General features: G+C 53.9%; 11 protein-coding genes across 11 annotated transcripts; 5 read left to right on the top strand and 6 right to left on the bottom strand.

Annotated features, from left to right (window-relative positions):
* Window positions 1-235: 235 nt before the first annotated feature.
* Window positions 236-1,258, top strand: A1O7_05137 (uncharacterized protein; the record flags this gene model as incomplete). Its single annotated transcript, XM_007759147.1, has 3 exons — window positions 236-763; window positions 814-1,044; window positions 1,097-1,258. The coding sequence occupies 3 exons, from the start codon at window positions 236-238 to the stop codon at window positions 1,256-1,258; spliced, it is 921 nt and encodes a 306-aa protein (XP_007757337.1).
* Window positions 1,259-1,274: 16 nt separating this feature from the next.
* On the bottom strand, window positions 1,275-2,636 carry A1O7_05138 (uncharacterized protein; the record flags this gene model as incomplete). Its single annotated transcript, XM_007759148.1, has 1 exon — window positions 1,275-2,636. The coding sequence occupies one exon, from the start codon at window positions 2,634-2,636 to the stop codon at window positions 1,275-1,277; it is 1,362 nt and encodes a 453-aa protein (XP_007757338.1).
* A 153-nt stretch (window positions 2,637-2,789) lies between these two features.
* A1O7_05139 (dolichol-phosphate mannosyltransferase) lies at window positions 2,790-3,834 on the top strand (the record flags this gene model as incomplete). Its single annotated transcript, XM_007759149.1, has 3 exons — window positions 2,790-2,811; window positions 2,908-3,139; window positions 3,201-3,834. 3 exons carry the CDS (start codon window positions 2,790-2,792, stop codon window positions 3,832-3,834), a joined length of 888 nt encoding a protein of 295 aa, XP_007757339.1.
* Window positions 3,835-7,300: 3,466 nt separating this feature from the next.
* A1O7_05140 (uncharacterized protein) lies at window positions 7,301-8,671 on the top strand (the record flags this gene model as incomplete). The annotated part of the gene is made up of 1 exon (XM_007759150.1): window positions 7,301-8,671. One exon carries the CDS (start codon window positions 7,301-7,303, stop codon window positions 8,669-8,671), a length of 1,371 nt encoding a protein of 456 aa, XP_007757340.1.
* Window positions 8,672-8,831: 160 nt separating this feature from the next.
* Window positions 8,832-9,638, bottom strand: A1O7_05141 (uncharacterized protein; the record flags this gene model as incomplete). Its single annotated transcript, XM_007759151.1, has 1 exon — window positions 8,832-9,638. One exon carries the CDS (start codon window positions 9,636-9,638, stop codon window positions 8,832-8,834), a length of 807 nt encoding a protein of 268 aa, XP_007757341.1.
* A 1,204-nt stretch (window positions 9,639-10,842) lies between these two features.
* On the bottom strand, window positions 10,843-12,592 carry A1O7_05142 (ceramide glucosyltransferase; the record flags this gene model as incomplete). The annotated part of the gene is made up of 2 exons (XM_007759152.1): window positions 10,843-12,448; window positions 12,510-12,592. 2 exons carry the CDS (start codon window positions 12,590-12,592, stop codon window positions 10,843-10,845), a joined length of 1,689 nt encoding a protein of 562 aa, XP_007757342.1.
* A 263-nt stretch (window positions 12,593-12,855) lies between these two features.
* Window positions 12,856-13,723, bottom strand: A1O7_05143 (uncharacterized protein; the record flags this gene model as incomplete). The annotated part of the gene is made up of 2 exons (XM_007759153.1): window positions 12,856-13,654; window positions 13,719-13,723. The coding sequence occupies 2 exons, from the start codon at window positions 13,721-13,723 to the stop codon at window positions 12,856-12,858; spliced, it is 804 nt and encodes a 267-aa protein (XP_007757343.1).
* Window positions 13,724-14,238: 515 nt separating this feature from the next.
* Window positions 14,239-15,051, bottom strand: A1O7_05144 (uncharacterized protein; the record flags this gene model as incomplete). The annotated part of the gene is made up of 1 exon (XM_007759154.1): window positions 14,239-15,051. One exon carries the CDS (start codon window positions 15,049-15,051, stop codon window positions 14,239-14,241), a length of 813 nt encoding a protein of 270 aa, XP_007757344.1.
* A 642-nt stretch (window positions 15,052-15,693) lies between these two features.
* A1O7_05145 (uncharacterized protein) lies at window positions 15,694-17,262 on the top strand (the record flags this gene model as incomplete). Its single annotated transcript, XM_007759155.1, has 1 exon — window positions 15,694-17,262. One exon carries the CDS (start codon window positions 15,694-15,696, stop codon window positions 17,260-17,262), a length of 1,569 nt encoding a protein of 522 aa, XP_007757345.1.
* A 921-nt stretch (window positions 17,263-18,183) lies between these two features.
* A1O7_05146 (uncharacterized protein) lies at window positions 18,184-20,408 on the top strand (the record flags this gene model as incomplete). The annotated part of the gene is made up of 2 exons (XM_007759156.1): window positions 18,184-18,479; window positions 18,530-20,408. 2 exons carry the CDS (start codon window positions 18,184-18,186, stop codon window positions 20,406-20,408), a joined length of 2,175 nt encoding a protein of 724 aa, XP_007757346.1.
* A 383-nt stretch (window positions 20,409-20,791) lies between these two features.
* On the bottom strand, window positions 20,792-22,750 carry A1O7_05147 (uncharacterized protein; the record flags this gene model as incomplete). The annotated part of the gene is made up of 4 exons (XM_007759157.1): window positions 20,792-21,073; window positions 21,262-21,443; window positions 21,539-22,374; window positions 22,434-22,750. The coding sequence occupies 4 exons, from the start codon at window positions 22,748-22,750 to the stop codon at window positions 20,792-20,794; spliced, it is 1,617 nt and encodes a 538-aa protein (XP_007757347.1).
* Window positions 22,751-23,028: the final 278 nt, after the last annotated feature.

Consider the following 23,028-nt stretch of genomic DNA (forward strand, 5'->3'; position numbering starts at 1 on the left):
TGTCGTGGCTGCGTTGGATGCGTGTGGAGCAAACAGTAACGGCCCTAGCGGGTATCAGCCAGTCATTATCGATAAGGCAGTAGCAAGCCGAGCCTCTTCGTAGCGTTATATTTGGCTTTTCACGTGGTAGTCGCCCTCCCAACACTTCCGGATTAACGGATGGTTTCCCTGGACTTTGTCGCAGATACATGGACACACAGCTGATTGTTGACAGCTTTACTCAGACATATTCAAAATGGCCGACTCAGAACCTCAAACCCCAGCAGACTCTGGGGGACAAGAGCTCTCCGAAAAGGCCGAAGATCTCTGGCATAGTCTCGTCTATTGGAACGAACTTCCACACTGGCTCCAGGACAACCACTACATTCACTCCAGCTATCGCCGAGCGTCATACAGTTACTCCAAGTCCATGCAAAGTGTTTTACACTGGCACAATGAGAGTGTCAACATCTGGAGCCATTTGATCCCTGCCACCTTGAGTCTGCCTTGCGCGGTTGTCCTCTACAACGTTCTGAAGCCGCGGTACGACCACGCCTCCGTAGCCGACGTCATAGCCATGGGTTGCTTCTTCGGCGGTGCAGCTGTTTGCTTGGGGATGAGTGCCTCCTACCACACTTTGTCAAACCACTCCCCGTCTGTTGCTCGGTTCTGGAACCAACTCGACTATGCAGGCATCTCTTTGCTGATCACGGGGTCTTTTATTCCGAGTGTATACTATGGCTTCTGGTGTCACCCAGTCAAACAGTGGACATACTGGATTATGGTGAGCACAGAACCAATCTTAGAGCTGTGTGGGACTCACAAATGTGGCAGATATGCTCTTTGGGTGTTGCTTGCACCACGATGTCGGTCCTGCCACGCTTCAGAACTCCGGCCTGGAGACCATATAGAGCGCTGATGTTCGTGGGCATGGGCATCTCAGCGGTCTTCCCGGTCTTCGATGGGTGGAGCACTTTCGGCTTCGAAGATATGGAAAAGCAAATGGGTTTGCGGTGGCTGATCTTGCAAGGGGCGCTGTATATCCTTGGAGCTGGTCTCTATGCCGTGAGTATTCACCTTACTTGATCCGAAACCGATACTTATTTGGGTTTACCAGGCCAGAGTCCCAGAAGCATGGCAACCCGGCAAGTTTGATACGCTGGGAAGCTCGCACCAAATTTTCCACATACTGATTGTCCTCGCCGCATTGTCACACCTGCAGGGGCTCCTCAAAGCCTTCGATTACCGTCACGGTATTATGGGATCCATGTGTGTATGAGCATCTGCCTTTCAACTCATAGCTTGAAGTCGGCATTCAAGTACGAACGACTTGGATTCTTTTCCTGCTGGTGATTCGCGATTCGAGACACCATTGACGTCTTCAAATCCCTGGACTTGTCGGACGTCAGGTCGTATATGGTCGCAAGGTTGACCGTCAGAGTCTGGAAGGAATAACCGGCATCAACAAGCTCTTCCAGGTGCTGCCTGGCATTTAGGATCTGCCCACGGTACAGATTTGCCACAGCAAGATTCTGCTTTACCACGGCTGCAACAGCTGGATCAGTGCTCGCTTCGTTCTCGTAGAGCACCTTCGCGGCTTCGTCGAATCGACCTTGAGCAACCGCTAGAAGTGAACGAAGGACCACCTTCTCTGGTGACTTGAGAGCGGTTGACTGGATGAGCTCTTCGGCGCGCGAGATATCGCCCATTTTGATCCTCAGCAAGACTATCCTCGAAACCCACAGCGCAAGATCTTCCTCTTCGCCGGGCTTCAAGCTTTCAAGCGTCCTGGCAGCAGTATCCAGATCGCCCATCTCGATAAGTGCATTCACCACCCTGATAGAGACTTCACGTAGTCTCTCCGTCCACAGCTTCCTCTGTTCCAGAGTCGTGAGTGGAGAGGACAAGTGCTCTCTACACTCCAATCCGACGTCATAGAGCGACGACACACCTCTCCGCGGGTCAGAGAAACCGAGGCTCTGAAGTCGCAGTGCTTGTAACCGTAAACCAAATGGCATGATGTGCTCAGGGACTTTACGTGATTGACGCTCGGCCCCATCATCCTCGGATACCTTCTCTGGATGTGGATCGTCGTAGTAGAAGCCCGAACTCAAATCCTCGAGCGCTTTCGCCTCCTGGGCGGCCATCAATAGATTACCAGACAGCTCTAGACAAGAATATCGAATCTCCATGACTCGAAAAATCGTGTCCGCGTCCGTAGGTTTGATGGTGCCTGAGACCAAGATCGAGCCAGCAAACTGCGCGGCACGGAGGAAGTCGCCTTGTGAGAGTAAGGCGTCGAGTTGTTGCAGGGATGCACTGAGTGGTGCTTCCGCACCGGGAGGTGGAAGGAACGGTTTCCGGAATGTGCCGGGCACTTCGACCTGGGAGAGGGCATGATAGATGGAAGAGTCGAGAAGAAAGGACAAGTCTCGGTCATCGGCTTGAGTGTCAGGTGCAGGTGGTTCCTGCTGTACATTTGTCGATGTCGAGGCCCGCGACAGTGGTTCACTGACCTCGCTCTGCGGCGACAGGAGCTGCTGAGACGCTGCAGACACAGCAAGGGGATCTGATGGCGCGTCCAACGGTCCCTTGGTCGTGCGCCGTGGAAGGGCGGCGCGGCTTGACGGTTTGCGGCTGTGTGAGGTAGAAGCCATATCTCCGGTCTTGAACTGCTATAAATATTCAGGTGTTTTGAACATTCATTTCATTCTTTCGTCGTCTTCCACATACTCATTGCCCTTCTTTCTATCTCCATGCACCGCAAGTGCTGACAAAAGTGTCGTTAAAATCCCAGTGTCGTGGTCATCATGGCAAACATGACTCCCTTGTGTAAGTAGACAGGATTGCGGACGGTTCAACTTCGGCATTTCCATCCTCATCCCCCCTGAAGCTGCGGAACGGGAACTGACAATTGTTCACTCACAGTGGGAGTCTCGCACTACTACCCACGAGCAGACCCCCAGCCTGCGCGACCACCGGCCAACAACTTTGTCTTCCTCGAGACACTCACCAACCGGCAGATTACGAACTTGGCAGGCGACCTCCAGACCAAAATGAGTAACAAGCGCGACAAATACTCGGTCATCCTACCAACGTACAATGAGCGAGAGAACCTGCCTGTCCTCGTGCAGATGTTGTCCGACACGTTCACCAAAGAGTAAGTCACAGTCACAGTCACGGCCACTCAATTCCAAGACCAATGCTAAGCGCTCTCTTAGACGCCTGAGCTGGGAAGTCATAGTCGTCGACGACGCCTCGCCCGACGGCACCCTCGAACGCGCCAAAGAACTGCAAGCCTCTTTCGGCAAGGAACACATCATCCTCAAGCCCCGCGCTGGCAAACTAGGTCTCGGGACAGCCTACGTACATGGTCTCCAGTTCGTCACTGGCAACTTCGTCATCATCATGGACGCCGACTTCTCCCATCACCCCAAATTCATCCCCGAGTTCATCAAGATCCAGAAGGACACGTGCGCCGACATCGTCACGGGCACGAGATACAGATCGAAGAATGGGCTTGTCGGCGGTGTCTACGGCTGGGACCTGAAGAGAAAATTGACGAGTCAGGGCGCGAACATTCTGGCGGATTTCCTGCTCAATCCTGGTGTCAGTGATTTGACGGGCTCCTTCAGGTTGTACAAGAAAGAAGCGCTGGTCAAGGTCATTGAGAAGACGCAGAGTAAAGGGTACACGTTCCAGATGGAAATGATGGTTCGTGCAAAAGCCATGGGGTTAAAGGTTGAGGAGTGTCCCATCACGTTTGTGGATCGACTGTACGGAGAGAGCAAGCTTGGTGGTGAAGAAATTGTGGAGTATCTGAAGGGTCTCCTGTGGTTGTGGTGGACGGTCTAAGTGTTTGCGCAGGGGCGTTCGGCGTACACAACAGAGCATCCAGCGGTATGAGAGATCGGGGAAAGCATGGAGTCCATTACTGCATAAAGGCCGATCGGGTCAAACAGAGATTTCTAGAAGCAACAAAAGCTCCACCGACACAGATGGCTCTGGTCGCGGGATCCTCGACTCGTCTTTTTGTCAGACGCTTTTGACGATCTTATCGCGGCCAGTTTGAGGGCTACTGCCGGTGGATTGGCGAAATCTTCCACCTGGAGCAGAGCCCGAGTGGAATTGATATTCCGAGATCCCTAGTCCTGAGCACAAGCGTCAGCTAGATGGGCTGCCCGCAACCTTCGAACACGGAATACAAAGCAACTGATGACAACAATTGTCCACAGCAACCTTTGAGCCGCGGAGGACTTATCCCGTACAGTAGGATTGCATGAGCTCACCAGCGACGTGGCGAGCATGTTGCTGGATCTGACAGCCACTCTGTGTGGATTGTATCGCCACATCTCCAACCAGCAGGAGCATGGTCTGTAGCCCATTCAACCTGCTACTGAAGAGGGATAAACTGGTGATATGTATGTGTCCAGTCAACCCTATGCCTCGGTAGCATCCCCGCCTCATTCGTCTGGAAAGTCGCCGACCGGTAAGCGCGCTCTGCAAGGGCATCGGCTGTAGAAATCAATGGTTGGGTGGTGGTCGCGCGTAGTGCATGCAGTCAGACTCAGCCCCAGCAGCCTCGGCCACCTCGTGTGGTGTTCTGAGCCCAAATGACACCGCAACGACCACCAAGACCCTCTGTTTTGATGGTTGGTTTGCCGATGGCTTTCGTGGCGAGATGTGAGCAAGTGACTTAGCTGCCTCGTTGGGCTGGGTTCCACTTCCCCTCTGTGATGCTTCTGCGGAATCCTCCGCAATGCAAGGCTGAAAGTCGAGGAGCTGCTGTTCTCTGTATTTGAATCTCTTCATGAAGGTTCGACGATGCGTGCTCGGGTTCGCTAACCTACACTCGGCCGGTCTACTGACCTTTTGTACAAAGCAGTGCCCGGCCTACGGCCGTGTTTGTAGATCGGGCAGATGGCTTCTTGGGGCCACATTGCTTGATCTGCGCCTGTAGATTGACTGGAATGAGAGCAGTACCGCGCGGTCATGTTCGCATGGATGACGAAACCCTCGTCTGCGTTGAAAGAGACAGAGTCGAAGCAACAGTCTCGCTGAACCCTTTTGACTGCGATCTCAGTATCTGCATATGCCTGATTCATATCGTCGACGTCCTGGAGCTTGGGGTCGGCTGCTTGACTGACTCGAGATTTTGGAACTCGTCTTCAGTGTGTCATGCACAATTGTGGGACACGGGTGCAGTGGACCTGAGGGAGCCCAATCCACTCATGCGTCGTGACATGGGTGTCTTCGAAGATGGTGTGGCGAAGACGCAATGCCGACGGACGCTTCAGCTCTCATGCATCGCCTTACAAGCCGCCGCAACGTTCTTTTGTAGCATTGCAGCTCGGTGGTGTGAAAGACGGTAAATGCATGCCACTATGAAAGAGTGTTGGACTGTGATTAGTGGAGTCTATATGCGTAATTTATGGCATCGCCGAGGTCTGGTCCTGCGCAGGTAAAGGTGGTTCACCTCTCACATCATTTGCGTCGGTTAGAAGGAGATGGTGGCAGCGTGAATGAATGTTGCAATAGCAAGAACGAATTTAGACTTGATTACTCCCTAGTCAGGGTGAAGTAGTGACGGCAGGGGTGGCGGGTGCGCTTGTTAGGTGTGAGGGTGACTGCGACTAGGCAATAATTCCATGTCCCTGCGGAATTTCGAGGTCGTTCCCTGAACTAAATTCAGAGCTACTGCAACCAGACACGTAGGGCTGAGCCGCCGAGGTCTTCCAACCGCCGACGTTGTTCGCGACAGGAAAAGGACAGCGAGAGTAAGTCGTCTCGTATGACTTTGCGGTAGGGCGTACCAGCATCGGGGGGAAGGACCAACGGTGACTGGATTAGCTGCAGCACAGCTTCAAGCAATGCCACTGACGTTTCTGGGTGGTCAACAGGGGCGAAAGTCATTGACAGGGCCAAAGCCCTTGCGCTTGTCCTCGATGCATGTGCCTTCCACCTTGCGTACCTTGCGCGACCGATGCGAAGGAATCCACTAAGCTACCTACCTAGATATGAGTCCACCAGCATGTGGTGCTACACCTCGCACCGCCCGTGATTGCACAAAACCATTCTACCTGGCACCAAAATAGCCGGCTTCGGGGCGGAGAGGAATGACGCCCTTAATTACTAATGGACGCAGCTGTGATGGGGCAGCTGAAAGACATACTGGGGAGTGTGAGGGTAGGACTCCAACCGACTGTGCAGTCATTGAGTATCCGACCCGGCAGACAGGGCTGAAGATGTATAGGAAGCTCGTTTTCACCAGCTCATCCATTCGCCATCTGAACAATCATGCAGCCAAGCTTACCACCTATACCCTATGGCTGTCGCCTATTGCAGGCTTCTAGCCCGCTCATGTCTGGTGTACAGGTTTGGCGTGCTTTAATATCTAAGGGGCTGTTGGTCAAGTCCTTGCCTTATACGTCTGTATACTGGACTCAGCGTCTCGTAGCTGGACAGCAAGTGAAGGATTGCAAGGAATCTTACCTAACTCACGGCGTCCTTTTGCAAAGTGCGCCGATGTACCGTCTCGAACCTAGAGGATGGTACCACGGAGCTTGGTGGTCGCTGACAGGCGTCCGTCGCATCTGTTGACCGCAGAGCAGCAAACTGAGGGCTTTGGAGAGGCGGCCAGACCAGCTGAAGCATCAAGAGGGCCTGATGCTGAAGCGTTGACGCCCAGACAAAACAGAGAAGGAACTCGAGAAGGACAAAGACAAAGATCACCTACGCGGTTGAAACGAAGCCACCACAAAGTACGAACCGGGTGCATGACCTGGTAAGACGAATCCATGCAGCTACCTCTCCTCCCCCTTGCCACATCTGCCTCCTGCTCCTCCATCCTTCATCAACACACCTCAAAAATATTTCTCTGCAACCAATCTACCTCTCAGACATGGCTGACCTCCCACAAGCAGACGCCGCAGAGTCAAATGTACGTATTGTCTCATACATCTAATGCAATAGTGCTGCTTGCGCCGTGTCTGCGGTCTCCCAGTTCCCCCATCAGGAAATGCTTTGAATCGAAGCACTTCCTTGGCAATTGGCTGACAGCTTCGTGGCACGATCTTTAGGCGACGAGACCCATCCTCGATGCCGTCGATGCGCGAAAGGCGGTCGTGTCTGCGAAGGCTACACCGAGCCCAAGCCGTCGCCGTTCGAACAGACCCGCAACCAACAACAGCTGACTGAGCACCTCGTGCCTTGGTCCAGCAGAGGCAACCCTGTTCACTTTTACGATGACCCTGATCTCAATCGACCGACTCAATACTTCCTCGAATGCACTGCACCTCGCATCTCCTCATATTTCGCTGAGATGATCGACTCTTTCGTCGACGACAAGGCGCTGGTCCTATCCTCCTCCAACTCGTCGTGGAATTTCTGGAATAGGCTCGTCATTCAAGCCAGTCGAGAGCAGGCGTGCGTCCGTCACAGCCTGGTCGCTTTGAGCAGTCTCCACGAGTGGATCGAGCTCACAAAACGCACACCCTGGCAGAACCACATGTTTACCCTCTACTATACCAAAGCCATCACCGGGATCAATCAAAGTCAAGATTCTCTCCCGTTAGATATCATTCTCATCTCCTGTCTGCTCTTCGCGCACTGCGATTTCTTGATGGGCGCGTCTGCTGCCGGACTCACCCACCTCAAGTCCGGCCATCGAATCATCAAAGAGAATCGCAAGAGACAGATCGAAATATCACCAGCGATAGCTGACTTGGTCGAACCTATCATTTACGGCTTCCTGGCAAAGTCAGAGGCATACGCACTGCGCGAGGAAGCTACCCAACCGTCCACTGCGGCTCCGGTCACTACCCCAGCGACCTATTCTCTCCCACACATGCCAGAGAAGTTCGAGGATCTGGTGCATGCAAATAGACATCTCCAACAAGCAGTCTACCTGGTCCTCCTGCTTGAACTCAGTGAACCCCACCATTTGAGACCCATGATCCCAGATGTCCGCAAATACGTCGCCGACTGGTCGAAGGCGTTTGGTCGCTGGAGGGCCGAAGCCATTCTCGACCGAGATGATCCCACACTGAAAGATTGGCAGCTGTTGCTTCTCGCCCACCACCGCATGGCTTTGCTCGTGATGAAAACCCTTCCGCCAGAAAATGACAGCGCCTACAATCGTACTGCTGCAGATTTTCGAATCATGTTCGCTCAACTGCGCACATTCCTGCGCAGCGGATACACTGCGATGGATAAGAGCAGGGACAGTGACATTGTGTTGAACGCACACTTGGGATTCATCTCGCCATTGTACTTCATCGCCACACTGTGTCGAGTCCGCGACATTCGACGGAACGCGCTCGAGGCTTTGGGGGAGCTGAAGGTGGTTGAAGCCCATTGGAACAGCTGCGTTGCATATGCCGTGGCCAAAACGGTGGTTGAGATAGAGGAATCATACAGTCAGAGCTCTATGAAAGTGCAACGCATCAAAGTCGACAGCGTCGACCGGTTCAAGGACGGCACGCTCGAGATGCGATACCACAAAGTCCCCGGAAACGGCAATCACGGCGACACTGTGACTAGGAGAATAACTGAGCCTTGCTGTCAAGACGAAGCAACGACGATGTGGGTAAGTAATTTCTTGCACATAGGGGCCTTTGATACTGGATCTAACAACTTGTGCAACAGCCCCTGGTGCGTATCGTCCAGCTCCACGGATTCCAAGCGACGGTAAAGCCTCGCAAACTCACTTGCTCATGTGAGCATACACTGCCAACGTGATCGTGTGACGACGCCTCTCAGCCACACAGAGCAATTTGAACCCCAGGGAGACCCAACACCGAGGTCCAAGAGACAGTATGCGTCGCTTCATCTACGCACAAGCTGCTCCCTGCCTAATCCCTGTTCAATTTCTCTGCTATGCTGGTACACGTCAGGACCACCGCCACCTCGACCTTGGGCCTCAGCTTTTCGAACAGCCGCAGTTCTCCTCTCTTTCTCAGATTGCGAAAGGTGCTGGCCACGAAGACAGCGACAACGCTTCCACTTTCCTCATCTGTCAGCCGGTAGTTCCTGAGGGACAGTTTGTTCTCGACACCATCTTCGTTGCTGATGGTTCGCTGCCACCTGAAGCGTCTAGTGCCCGGCGGATGCGTGCCGGCGTCAATGTCGCTCCATTCGGGGTACTCGGTGAAATCCCACTCATATTTGCTTTTTGTGAGCATCTTCGAGACATTGCGCATCTCTTCCCATTGGACGCTATTAGGATCCTTCTGTGCATCACCAATGCCAAATTTGACGTTTCGAGCGTACCGAAAATGGGCGACACCAAGGATGGGTCCGGGACTATCCTGCCCAGCAATGGCAGAATGGAGGGTGATATCTGGGACATTTCTTTTCCACTCCGAACAAGCGGCGAAGTAGACTAGCGTTTCTGAACTTTCAGTGCAGTGCCAGATGGAAATGTCTGAGTTGAACACTTTCTTTCGGAAGACTAGTGTTTTGACAACTGGTTGGTTCAGGAGGGTGGCACCCGTCCGGACTCGAGGGATAGGGACAGCGGCGTCCCAGTCTTTGAGCTCGTCCTGAGGGTCGGTGACGTGGTGTGTCAGGGTTCCGTTATTGTGAGCTTTCTCCGTGGTGCGATATGGGACGTCGTGGGTAAACGAGTCAGAGTACGAGATAGGGGCTTTTGGCGCCATGATTATGAAACGTATGGAGGCAGTTTAGCGGTGCTGGGTATGGGGTGGCTGAGCGGAAGATATTCTGGCACCAAGGAGGGTTCCAGGAAATCAATCCTTTCGAGGTACTCCTTCCGACACTGAGCACCGCAGAACAGTTGCCTGCTGGAGTTCAAGGCAAGAGCGAGGTTCAGGTTCTGTAGATAACAGTCTGCTGAAGTTGGACAAGGACGAACCGAGGATCACGCCCTGGCAGGCGCCAATGAATATACTGGCGCATGCTAAGAGCCGTAGAACAGTCGAACGATCCCGGTCAATCCAAGTTCAATATGTCTCGGATTACTCCCTCAAATACTAGACAGTAGTATGGCAGGTTGAACACGAAGTTAGCCTAACAACGAGGACGGACCTTGAACCATGTGACCACGATAGTCTCGACCACGCCACCATGCTGGGCTTTCCTACAGGTGCCTCGAGTGCTTGGGTAGGTTAGCGGCATGGCAAGGCGTTCTTGGGATACTGTACGGAGTATGTACCTCTTACTAATTAGAGGAAAGGGGGGCCGGGAGTGTACGCCCAACCCCAACACAGCTACAGTAACCATAAGTTAACTTGCTAGGTACATAAGTGGTTAGCCGGTCTGGACGTGTGTTAACGTATTCGTATATCCATCCGTCTTGCATGTATGCATGCATGCATGCTTATATCGGTCTTGAGAACCGTGAGTGCAGCGAATAGGTAGCGGTGGGCCGGATCGAGCGTTTGAGATTGAGCATTCCGGATGCACAACGTGTAGGGAATCAGTATTCTGTTTGGAGCCCCCAGTTGAAGATAGATGTACGGGTGTACGGGCTCGTTGGAGAGAATGAGTGAGGTTCAGAGGCTCCGAGATTTTGAACGGCATTTGTTGATCCTGGCTCCTCTATATTGGCTTCGTGAACTGGGAGAGGCGGCAGGAGAGGTGGCAAGGTAAACCCGCGTGTGTGTCTACACGGTAAGGTCTTCAGTAGAACTGTTTCAATGTCAGTGCGGCTGGGCTGGAGCCGTGGAACGGTCGCTGAGATCATCTCTCCAGCTACCTAGTATTGTGTTCAACCTGATATATACACATATACACCGTAGCGTGTCTTCTCGGGGCTGATGTTCCGACCGTCTTCGGCCATCATATCTTCTTTCTGGCCACTGGAATCAATTTGCTTTGATAGTAAAGGTATTTCTCTTTCAATCATTGTATCCTCTCTTTACCAGTCATCAGCCGCTGCACACCTACAGCGTGGCCGTTGGTCCTGCTCATGTCCCGCTGGCGGTCCTTGGTTTCATGAACCCTCATGTCGAGTCCCACCCAGTACTTCCCATCTCGCCAGGCGACGGTCGTGCCGCCCCAGATGGCCCACGACCACACGGGCAGCGCAAGTGCTTCGCGACCTAGCCACGCAATCATCCAGGTGGTGAACTTCCTCCGCGCCTTGGAACCCGTGGCCAAAGGTCTCGCGAACGCTGGCACGTTTTCATCTCCACCGCCACCCACTTCCACTGTCCGGCCAGAGTGTAGAAGGAGGAACACCGTCCAATCTACGGCCATCCAGCATAGGATACTCAGGACCCACCAGGTCCAGAATGCGGTCCAGCTAGTCCCCGCCCAATGCCTTGTGGTTCCTGACGTTGTCAACCCATAAGAACCCATGGCACTACACAAGAAGCTCTCCGTGCCGGGTTCGACGAGCGTCGCGACAGGAACGGTAAACTTCCTGACCCTAAGCCACCTCACGCGGCGAGAGATGTAGTTCGTCACAGACATTGATGAAATAGGCTGAATGGCGAGATCGCCAAAGACCAGTCCGTGATTGCGCATGTTACCCGGCAGATCCGGGGTGGCAGGAAGGCGTGACTTCCACAGCAAGTCTCCGATCAGGTGGTCTTCGCAAATGTTATGGGAGAAGAAGTCGATCCCCGTTCTCGCTTCGAGGGGGTTAGGACCTGCTTCCTTTAAGGCGTGCTCCAGAGCGGCTTGCGACGTGAGATAATCAAGATGTGCCCGCCGGAACATTGTGGATTTGCCGATAATGCAGGGTGCCACCGCGACGGTGTTGATGGCAACATACATCTTGGCGTGTGAAGAGGAGAGGAAGATTTCTTCGAGGCGGCCGCCACCGTATTGAGCCAATGTATCAGCAGCAGGTGGTGTGCTGCGGGAGGAGGCACCTGTTGCAGCAGAGGTGGTACCCGTGTCGTAGGACGACGGAGCTGTCAACTGCCTGTCAACACGGCCATTGATGACCGAGTACGTGTCGACATCTACCGAGATGGGAAGGTGGTGGACCAACTTGTATGGTGTTGCTGATGCTGAGGCTTGACCATCTCGCGTGAATCCGCAGAGCCTGTCCACCATGCGCGCACACACACCGCGACCGACCCAGACATTACAGTCGATGATCCAGATGAGATGATTCTTGCCTGACTCGCGGTATGCTTTGCTCATGTTCCGGATCTTGGGATTGGGGCCAAGCAGCTTGCGATATTGGCTCTCTTCCTTGTCTCCATTGGCAAGGCCGTCGTCTTCCTCTTCGACGAAAATGCGCGCATTGTGACCTGGGTGATCTCTGACGACGGCCCTGAGCGTGTCGTGTGCGGGATCGGAGCGCGAAGACACGCAGAAGTGAACGGCTATCTTATCCCGAGGATAGTCTTGGTAGAATGTCGACGCCAGACACTCGTAGAGGTAGGGCTCGAGGCCCTTGCAGGGCCGAATGACCGTGACATTGGGGATGTCTGTCTGCGACTTGAATGAGAGGACTGCCGCTTGTTGCGGAGCCTGACGGTAGTAGAGGAATCTGTAGTCAGGGTCAACACGCCAACGTCTTTGTTGTGTGCGGGAGTGGTGAATAGACGGACAAACAGACGTAGCCAATGCCGCACACGCAGGCTATGAAAATATACCAGGCGATACACACCGCCGCAACAATATCCGTGAACATGGATAGGGCATGGCGGAGGAAGAGAGCTTAGAGCATCTATTGCGCAGACTATCTCCAGTCAAAGCGGTAGAGGATCATGTTGTTAACACCACTGGAAAATGAACCAGGAGTCCCATTCGGAGCAAGTCCCGCTTTTTTGGAGGCCATATACTCATGCTGTCATAGTGACCAAGACGTGACTACCAGGTACACGAACGCACCATAATCAGAAAGCAGAGCTCGTGCGAATGCTGGGCTCAACATTCTCATCTCCGTAATGTAGCCTAATCCCTTAACCAAGCCCGCCGCTTCTCTTCCTTCTTCTCCCTGCGCTTCTCCTTGAAGGCCTTTAACTCGGCCTTGGTCAACTTCTGACTCTGCCGCTCTGCGCGCAAGCTCTTCCCATTGTGACTGTTTGCTGCAGCATCCACATCGAAGAACGCATTCATCTGTCGCTTGCTCTTCTGCTCGTCCGTAAATTTCTCCGGGTTGAGATCCGCCCGTTGCCACTTCCCCGTGAAGCGATTGAATGTGCCCGTGGCTTCGTAAACATCTGCGGCATTTGCGCCTGCCACAGCTCCGACACCGTCGTCCACGGCCGAGGAAATTTCGTAGGCTTTGGCGTAGTCGGCGTTGGGGTCATAGTCTCCATGGATGGCAGGGTCGTAGCCTCCAGCTTGCCGGCCCGGCGGAGCCTGCGAAGAGGCTACCGAGCTTGCGTAATTTTCAACGCCAGGCGGCCCTGATGGCTGTGGTGCTTGTGAGGCCTGTGGCACTCGCGGATTCTCCCACTGTGTCTTCTGTGTGAAGCGGTTGTAGAAATAGAATGCTTGAGCACTGTCGTCCCACACTGGTGCCCAGCCATCGTCCACAGGTTGATCAGGAGGCGCCTCCTTGGGCAATGGAGGGGGTTCTTCGCCGGTAGGGAGAGGAGGATTGGCCGATGGTGTTGCTGTTGCTTCTTTATCGGTCGTCTCCGGGCTCACCGCTGTCGAGGGAGAAGGCTCATTGTCGTAAATCTTGAGTTCACCCTCCTCGTCTGATTGAGGACTGTCTTCTGCGCGAATTTCAGGTTTGTCGGGACTGGAAGCAGAAATCACATTAGCAACGAAAGAAAGCGAGCAACAATGGCCTGGAGATCAGCTACAGCATGATGGGTGGTTACACGGTGATACTCATGTAGCCACGATTTCGTATAGCACGGCACAACTATGGCGCAGTATCCGCGCTTCCGCACAGACCGGAGTGATCTATCAGAGTCAAAGGAGCTTTCATGAAGAGTGGTGGTTTAGACAAAACATTGCAAGTGGTGGGAGAGAATGGCTCAAGACCGGGGTTGCCACGCAGATTAGATTAGATTAGGAAGGTCTCCCGGTACATTTCCTTAGCCTCGTTTGCATCATTTGTGGTGTTTGGATCGCAATAACCATCACACCAGAACACTTGCACAAGGAAGAGAAAAGGACGCAAAGATGATAAGGCTGATGCACTAGTCAGACTTCAGACGCTTTGCCTTTCTCTCACGAAAGGCTCTGATGGTTGAGACAACAGCAAGTCTCCTTGCTGCCCTGTGGAGTGAATGAAATCCTGGCCAAACTCATCCCGAAAGTCATCCTGCATCACCTTGCTTTTACACCGCCTTCTCCATGAGAGTACCATTTGGTCACCTAGAAGGTCCCAGGAGGTGGGGGATGGCATCGTGCCTGCTCCGCCAACCTATCGAGAATACGTTGCTCACGAGCCAGACGCCGTTCTTCAGCATTCTTGGCGTCTTCTTCAGCCATCCTGGCTTGCATCAGTCGGAACTGGTTCTGTTGTTCCAGTAAAATCAGCTGCAGTTGGTACTCAGTCCGCGATCCGACCGGAACGTTGCAGGGTATTCGGGCTCTCTGAGCATTCGCCTCGAGTCCTTGTGTCGCTTGCAGAAGCTCCTTCTGCTGTTCCATCATCATTAGCTGCCTTTGGTCTTGCCATCTTGCTTGTTTTCCCGTTGCGGATATATGGTTAGGCTGAGGGCTCGACGAATAGCAACCCCTCTGCTCAAATTCCTGTTTGAACGACAAATCACGTTCCCTCTTGGCTTGCTCCAATAGCATCAATTGTGTCTCATAGTCTTGAAGAGCATGATTCTGTGTCTGAGGCACATCCGCAGGCATCTGACGGGAAGGGTTCGAGGAGGTTTCTGCGGGGACATTCCTGCAGTCAATGACACCCAAATGTCGCCGAAAGTCCTCCATGGTTGCGTGATCGTAGTCAGGCTTTCTCCCAGCCTTGGTAGGCCTGGCAGGAGGCGGATACCGGCCACAAGACGTGTACATCACCGCTTCTGGATCTGCTTTCATTCGTGCTTCTACCTGGATAGGAGCGGCGCTTCCCACTGCAGACTCATGCGAGGAAGGTGGCTCTCCAAATGTGAATGTAGGCGACTCCTGTTCGGCGACCATGGTTGTTCGGACTGGAAATGGTGCTTCTGCGCTCATGGTGGCTGTGGTCCCACACCAGAAACGTCGTGCATGGGCTGGAATCTCACTGTGCGTTGCTGGTGCGGAGGTTCGGATCGGCAGGACCGCTGTGAACCTAGGTGGGTGGGCGGGATAGACGGATCTCGCTTCTGACCCATCCTGCAGAGGAGGCCCGCTCATGCTCAGCGTGATGTGCACTGTGGACTCTGATGGCACATCGACATCGTCGTGCCGGTACTTTTGCCAATCTCGAGACATGGTTAAGCGGTGCTCACCACGACCAAGGACACAGTATCAGGGCAAATTCGAAAATTAAACGCTCACAATTCTCTGATATGTAACAGAGAGGCTGAGATTTCGAGGCCATCTCCAGATACTTATACCAGATAGAGTGATGGGAGTACAGAGAGGGGAAAGCTGAGACGGAGCCTCACATCAACGTTGCCTTGCTTCATGGTTCGCATCGAATGCAGACTAGCGTGGCATGTTACGATTGGCTAATAAGTCTCACACTAAGCCTCTTCGAGAGACACGCGTATCCCTTGTTGATCTTTTGACATGGCATCTTCGCCGGCTTCACCTCGTTGCCTTGCTTGTCTTGCCATTATTGTAGCCTTGCGTCAGAAGGTACTCACCTGACTCCTTGGATATTATGCATAAATGTTAGCAAAGTCATCTCTGCCGCTCCGACTTGCGGCAGTCCTGCCTTCAGGCTTGAGCCTCCGTGCGTACCACGTGTCGACGCCGCCCACGTCGACCTCGGCTCTGTTCGCGCCACTACCTGGGACTGAGGAGGAGCCTACCTCTTGTGAGTCCCATTTTCTCGCAGTGTCTTCTCCCGACAATGGCGACAACAAAGAGGTCCTGATCTACGCGATCGAGGTTCTGATCTTCACCACCGAATCTCTCACCACTTTATTCGTCTCCAAAGCCGACTCGTCAGGGTTCTCAACTCGACTGGACAATCCAAAAGGCTCACCTTCGATTGTTGGGGCCATCACTTCGACTTTTGCAGAGTATTTACTCGAACCTCGCCTGGCCAGTTCAAGAGTGGTGCTTTCTCTTTTTGCGCGTGCGCAGAGACAATACCTGTTCCCTGGCAGTTCCGACAATGCTGGAAAACACGTGCTTGACGACCGACACCTAATAAAATGGTGGTGCCGAATCTTTGACAAGATCCTACGGCAGCAACGGAACGATTCGGCGGCCACGGCCCATCTCCTGGTTCCTGGGTGTGACAAAGGCGAGACCAAAGCATTCTTCCCTCCTTCGTTTCGTGCGGATCCACCGGCAGAGCCGAAATGGATCAACTCATATCCTGTCAACCTCATGGTGACGAACGCATCATTGCCTCCAAGACATTTGATACCGCGGCTACCGGACGACCCAAAGGCACGTTTTCTAGATGATCTGGACGGCGAGTTTGTGGACGAGCGAGGGAACTGGCGAAGTGTGAAGGATCTCACGCACTTCTGGGAATTTATGTCTTACAGGCAGGAATGCTCCGCTGGCAGGCTGGTTGGGTTTCTTTGGTTGGTCTTTTCCAAAGATCAAGCCAAGTATGCAGCTTCTAATGAGCTTCCGCAATCCGAATACACGCAGAAGCGGAGTAAGCCAGTGGCGCAGCCAGATCCTATGACCCCCAGCAACTCTCAGCGACTGGAGAATGGTGCGCCGGAAGTCAGCCCGCAGGATCCATCGACCCTCGAGACACTTCCAACCCTCCACTCACCACCTTGGTCTTCACCAGTCCAGCCAGAGCCAGAGCCGAGAACTTCGCAGGATGTACGACACCGAAATGGAGATTCTGCTGCACCTCCGCCCACGGAGGGCTCATCATTGCCCGGGATCAATCAGACGCGTGGCGAGATCGAATTTGACGCAACTGAATATCAAGCGTTGATGGATCATCTCCTGCAGACTGACTTCACCGGAGAAGAGTCTGCTGGGCGAGCCAGCAGAAGCTGGGTTGACAAAGCTCTGGAATTATCTGGGGCCACAACATTTGGGCAACCCGTACTGGGATGTGCCACCCCGGCCTTGGCGCAGTCCGCTGCGGCCGTCGAAGCGTCATCTGCCCAAGTCAACCTGCTGACTGGCGTCCGTAAGAAGAGGAAAGCCGATGTTATCGAAGACGCCTCGGTGCGATCTAATGGGGTAGAATTAACTGGTATAGCAGCAATCAATACACTGGCTGCTGGTTTGGTTAGGAAGAAGCCCAAAGGCTGAGGAATTGTCGAGCACGCATTCTTCGCACATGAGCACGAGCTGTTTGCTATCTGGGAAGAGCGCAGCTGCAAGGTGCCTCAGATTGGATAACCTGGGGTCCCTGGCAGACGGCTGTCGAGTATAAATCCGAAAATACATATAGTACTTATAAAGGTAGTATATGACCAGCGGAGGTTTCCGAAGTCGAGCGAACCCGATTGCGAATCAACGATCCTGCTTCGTACTGAGGAGGCTGTCAGTGGCTACTTCTCAGCCAGAGAAGTGGCTATACAAAGATTGGCCGTCCGACCTGCCGGCCGCGCGTCTATGCTGATTGGCTCGCCGACGATCAGCCGCGATGCTGAATTCCGATTGGGCCTCGGCAGCCGCCAAGCAGGATTCGCCTTGCACAAAATCTCCTAAAAATGGAAATTCGTTCGACCGTCTCACGCGTCTCTCCCGTCTTGCATTGCGCCTTTCTTGGCCCTGGGCATCAGGCCTCGTAGTCGGCCGGCCGGTGCTCCGACGTTCTTTACCAGTCGAACAATCTCCATGGAATCCAAGGCGCCTATGGCAGACACGGCCAAAATGGCAATGGCCTTGCGTTGATGATCCTCCTACTCCAGCACGGCGTCTATTGTAACAGAGTCGTCCTGCCGCAGCCCGTTTCAGCGCTGCTCGTGTCTGTATCGACCAGGCTGACCACCGCAAGCCTTGGAGGTGCCGAATGACTGAATGGTCATCAATTCCTCTCTTGTACCGCCCCATCTCATCTCTACCGATTCTTTTTGCATGTCTATGGTGCTGGTGTCGTCGCTTTCCTCAGTTCTTCGTTTTCTGCCCTCGACAACTTTCCTTTCTGCTGACTACAGCCTCGCCATCCCGGGATTTGACCTTGTGCGCAGCTGAGTCTCGAAACACTTCTTTCACTTGTCCTGCATTATGGCCGCCTTCGTCGGAGCTTCTCTTCTCTTTGCCGCTGTTGCTGCGGCGCAGAATAGCTGTTCAATCATCCCCATATACGTCGACTTCCATGACAGGGCGGTCGATGGCGGCATAAATATGCAATATGGCCTTTTCGCCGGAATAGGATTCCCAGTATCACAGAATCAATCTCTATGGCCGTCGCTGTCGTCCAATGAAACGACAGTGGCCAGTCTCGACTACTGCAGCAATAGTCCGTTCGCTGACTGCCTCAATCGTGATCATGGTTTCTACTCGCCAGATCCGTCAAAGAAGTAAGTGGGAGACTCATGTCGTGGAGAGCATGAACTGACCACAGACATAGTTATACCGATGCGTCATCATATCAACCACGCGACGAACATGGATCGATACCCGCAACGATTGTCGGGACCGTGCTGGACACTTTCAATGTCTTTACACACTACTTTGACCCGTCGCCAGCAACTATCACCCGAATAGCGAACTACCCAGTCACAATGCTGTCGAACTACTCGTCTAGCAGGACGCCATGGTTTGGTCCTGCCGGCCTCATGGGCCTTGGGCCCGACAGCACCCTCCTTGACCACCTTTACAACAACCAGCTCATATCCTCGCGATCTTTTGGCTTGTACATGGGTACTGCGTATGAACAATCGAACGGTGCACTCAACGGCTCTCTCACTCTAGGCGGTTATGATTCAGGTCGATTTGAGGGCGTCGTACATAATTACACCATAAGCCAGGCCCGTGCGGATGCAGCTTACAGCCCCTTCAAGGTATCGATCCAGCAGATGACACTTACCGACGAGTCCAGTGGAAAGAAGACAGACTTTCTCACTGACGCATTCGACGCTCATATCACCACCTCGCAGTACCAACTCAATCTGCCTAACAATGTCCTCCAACAATTCTCGGGCGCAACGGGTGCTATACCCTCCAACGACGAACTCAACGTCTATCGTCTTCCTGACGACTTCAACTCCAAGTTGACAATCACTCTTGATTCCGGCCTCGAGATCACCTACGATGCCAATTGGTTGAAAAACGTCTCGAACAACTCCCCCATCTCCGCTGACGCCATTCCAGACAGCGCTACAAATGGAACGATCGGTCTCCTTGGCAGCGCCTTCCTCTCCAACGTCTACTTCATTGCAAACTACGACTCCAAGCCACCAACATTTCACCTCGCCCGAGCAATGCCACACGCACCGTACGTCTTCACAGAGACTCTATGCCCAAACACAGTCCCCACAGCCGCACCGCAGCATAAGATTTCCAGTTTTGCGGCTTCGGGCATGGCCGGTGCAATCGTCGGTGGTGTAATAGGGGGCATCGGCCTGGGATTTGCCATCTTCTGGCTCTTCAGAAAATGCATGCAGCGCCGCATGTGGCGCGAACAGGCCCGCAACAGCATCAAGGGAAAGGCCATAGACAATGAATCTACCATCGGCGGCACCATCTTGGTTGGCGGAAAAGGCAAAGGCTCACCCTCGACCATGACAACGGAGATAGATGAGGGCGACAGCAGCGAAATGGCGACATTCGCATTCGGTTTCAATTCGCAACAGCATCAGGCGTATGCCACTTACCTCAACAGCGCGACGCAACAGGCACAACAGCAACCGCAGGATCAGAACCAATCACGCGTGTCACGAACATATAGCCAATTCGTCAAGCAAATCTCGGGCGAGAACCTCGCCTCGTCGCGAGAATCCCTCCCCATGAACGCAGCTCCCCAGTCACGACCCCATCCCCTAACGCAACCGCATAACCCCGTGTCTCCTATCAACCTTCCAACCCTGCAATACGCGCGGCCCCTCACCTCTGACTCCTATGAAACCCCCATAACGCCAGCCACAGGCGTGCCATTACTGTTCTCATCATCCCAACCCGTCCAGTCGGACTCGGACTCGGTGATTCAGACGTCCAAGCACGGGCCTTTCCACCCCATGACGCTCAAGCGTAGCAACGACTCGGACCCCAACACGACGAGCACGTTCCCCTTCAGAGAGGGACAGGGACAGGCACGACGCCAAGAAGATCGCTCCTCCTTCCGCACCAGGCAGGCCAATGCCAATGCCAAGCTGAAGGGACTGAATGTGCAGACCGAGTTTGCGCCTCCCCCGAGGGCCGTGTCCGAGAAAATGGCAAAGAAGGCGGTGGGCAAGGAAGGCGGGGGGAAGCAAGGGCTGTTGAAGAAGATGTTTCCTCCGTCTTCGTAGTCCTCTTACCAGTGACACTAGTGGATTTGTTTTCGAGGACTCTGTGTGATTTTGCGGTTAGCGGTCATGGACGGGGGCGTTGAGGCCGGGCGGCTTTCTTCAGATGATGGTTGCAAATCCGTCATGCTACGAGCGTAGCATTATGTATGGGGCTGTGAGACGCAGTAGCTTAACCTTCGCGGCAGGGGTACATTAAGATATACTTACTCGGACTTCGATGCATCATTGAGAGACTTCTCTTCTACATGCAACCAGCTTACTTGTACCTGTACGGACCCAATAATGAGTTGACTTGCTTAGACTTGGACGCATCATTGATGACTTATTAGCTCTTCTTCTACACGCCCTCCAATACCGTCTCGCTGCATTTCATGATCGAGACGTCACACGACCTGCGTGGTCTTCTCACTGGAACTGCCATCCTTGCTACTGCTGTCGCCCAAACAACTCATGTCCCTGTTCTTCTCCTTGAACCTCCGCGCCTCGACCCGGCCAATGAACAGCTCGTCCAACTGCTCGTAGCTCAAGCCCGCCGATTCGGGCTGATAAACCCACAGATAGACAATCGACAGCACCGACAGCGCGCCGAAGATGAAGGTGACTTTGGCCCCCAGATTGGCTTTGTCCGGGTTGAAGAGGTATGGCAGGACGAAACCCCACATGGTCTGCTCGGACGGTGTCCGCATGGGACAACGCTGTTAGTCCAGTTCGAATGACTGCGGATCATGCATGACATGACACCGGGAATGAGTAGGAAGAGGGAGGGAGGGAGGGAGGGAGGGAGGGAGAGAGAGAGAGAGAGAGAGAGAGCGTCCCGCCTCGTACGCATTATATGATAGGACTCAGGACTTACGAATAACGCACTCTGCAACCCGACGGAGAGGGACGCAGTTTTGGCTCGTAGTCGGGCCGTGGGTATCTCGGTCATGATGGTATATGCGGTCGCGCCGATGGTGGCGTTGTACACGAATGCAAATAGTTGGAGGAGCGCGATGGTGCCTCTGATGGCGCCGGGGGTGGCTGAGACGGCGAGGCCTAGATCGTCGTGACGTGAGTGTGTCAGTGTCAGCCAGAAAGAGACGCCTGCAGGTCATCACGGGTTGGATCTGTGTGTTGGTGGGAAGACCTACCTCCGGTGATCAAGAGGAGTGTCGTCAAAATGATCATACCCCCCAGCGTCAATCGTCGCCGTCCCACGCTGTCGACGAGGTACCAAGAGACGACGTTGCCCGCGCCGGACAGGATCTGTTGGACAATGAACAGTTTGAAGCTGGCCGCGGCGCTGTAACCGGCAAGCTGCTGGTAGTACGTGCTGTAGGAGCCCACAAATGTGACGCCAGAGAAGGTCTGGATGGTCAACGGCATCGCTGCGATGATGGTGCGTCGCAGGTTGGAACGGCGGAAGCATTCGGCGTAGGTCGCTCCGGAGGTCTCTTCCTCGGTCGTGGCCAAGACACGTTTGATCTCGGCCATCTTAATGTCGGCTTCGGTGTCGTCGGTAAAGCCGATCTTCCGGAGAGCCCTCATTGCCTTGTCTGGTTTGCCATGACTGGCTAGCCACCATGGTGACTCTGGCAGAAAGGGTAGCACAAACACGGCAATGCCCATAAAGCCATACCCGGAGACAAAAGCAATCCGATAAGCCCAGCGCGTAGGCTGACCACCTGTGAAGTTGACAACCAGGGCAGACGATAGCGAACCTGTGATGAGAGCGATGGGCATGGCCGCTGTCAGCACTCCACGTAGTGGTAACGGGGTGATCTCTCCGATGTACGCCATGCAGATCGAGTTCGTCCCGCCGGTCGAAAAGCCGCCTAGAAAGCGCCCGGCGAAGAAGACCTCGTTAGTGGTGGCAATGTATTCCAAAGTGACTGAGACAAGCCTGACGCCGAACAGGAAGGCAAGTGACGCCCGTCGACCGAGTTTATCGGCAATCCACGCGGCACCTAAGGCTCCCATGACGGATCTGCGATGGTACGGTCAGTGGGAGTTCTGGCCCAGGGTTTGGAGCCAGCTGGAACGTACGCTGCTTGGGGAGCACCATAGTACGCGGACTGCCACTTGGCGGAAAGGACGTAGTTGCCATTGTAGGCATTGCCAAAGTCCTTCCTGAACTGCGGGATACCGAGCACAGACTGCCCGGCTGTCTTTGCGTAATTGTTGGCAAGCACACACCATAGTATGTAAAGGCACCATAGTAATGCTGTTCTGTGCTTTCGTAAAGAGCCGAGGAATGATCGGGGTTTTGGATCCCCTGTGACCGACACTTCTGCCGACCTTACCTCAGTAACAGAGACATCGGCGTGGAAAGACTCCTTGCCAGGCTCGATCCATTGCGACATGGCGACTACCTCTTGCCTCAAGAGCTCAGCAGTCTCCAAAGCCGGGACCGGGAGACTTTGAAGCCATCAAGCAGAAAGGGCGACGCATCATAAGCTTCCTCATGTCGACAGCATGCGGCAGTAGTTTCCTTGTTCCCCAACGATCGACGGCCTTAGTCATCGACAGACCATGTGGCTGTAATGTTTTCTCGAACTGGGCTAGAATTCTCGATCTTTGGGATCAGAGACGCGGGAAATGCAAGGCGTGATCGTGCATTGGGTAGAGAAATCGAGCTGGA

The sequence above is a fragment of the Cladophialophora yegresii genome (assembly GCF_000585515.1).
Source record: "Cladophialophora yegresii CBS 114405 chromosome Unknown aczIN-supercont1.3, whole genome shotgun sequence".
Classification (NCBI taxonomy): Eukaryota; Fungi; Ascomycota; class Eurotiomycetes; order Chaetothyriales; family Herpotrichiellaceae; genus Cladophialophora; species Cladophialophora yegresii.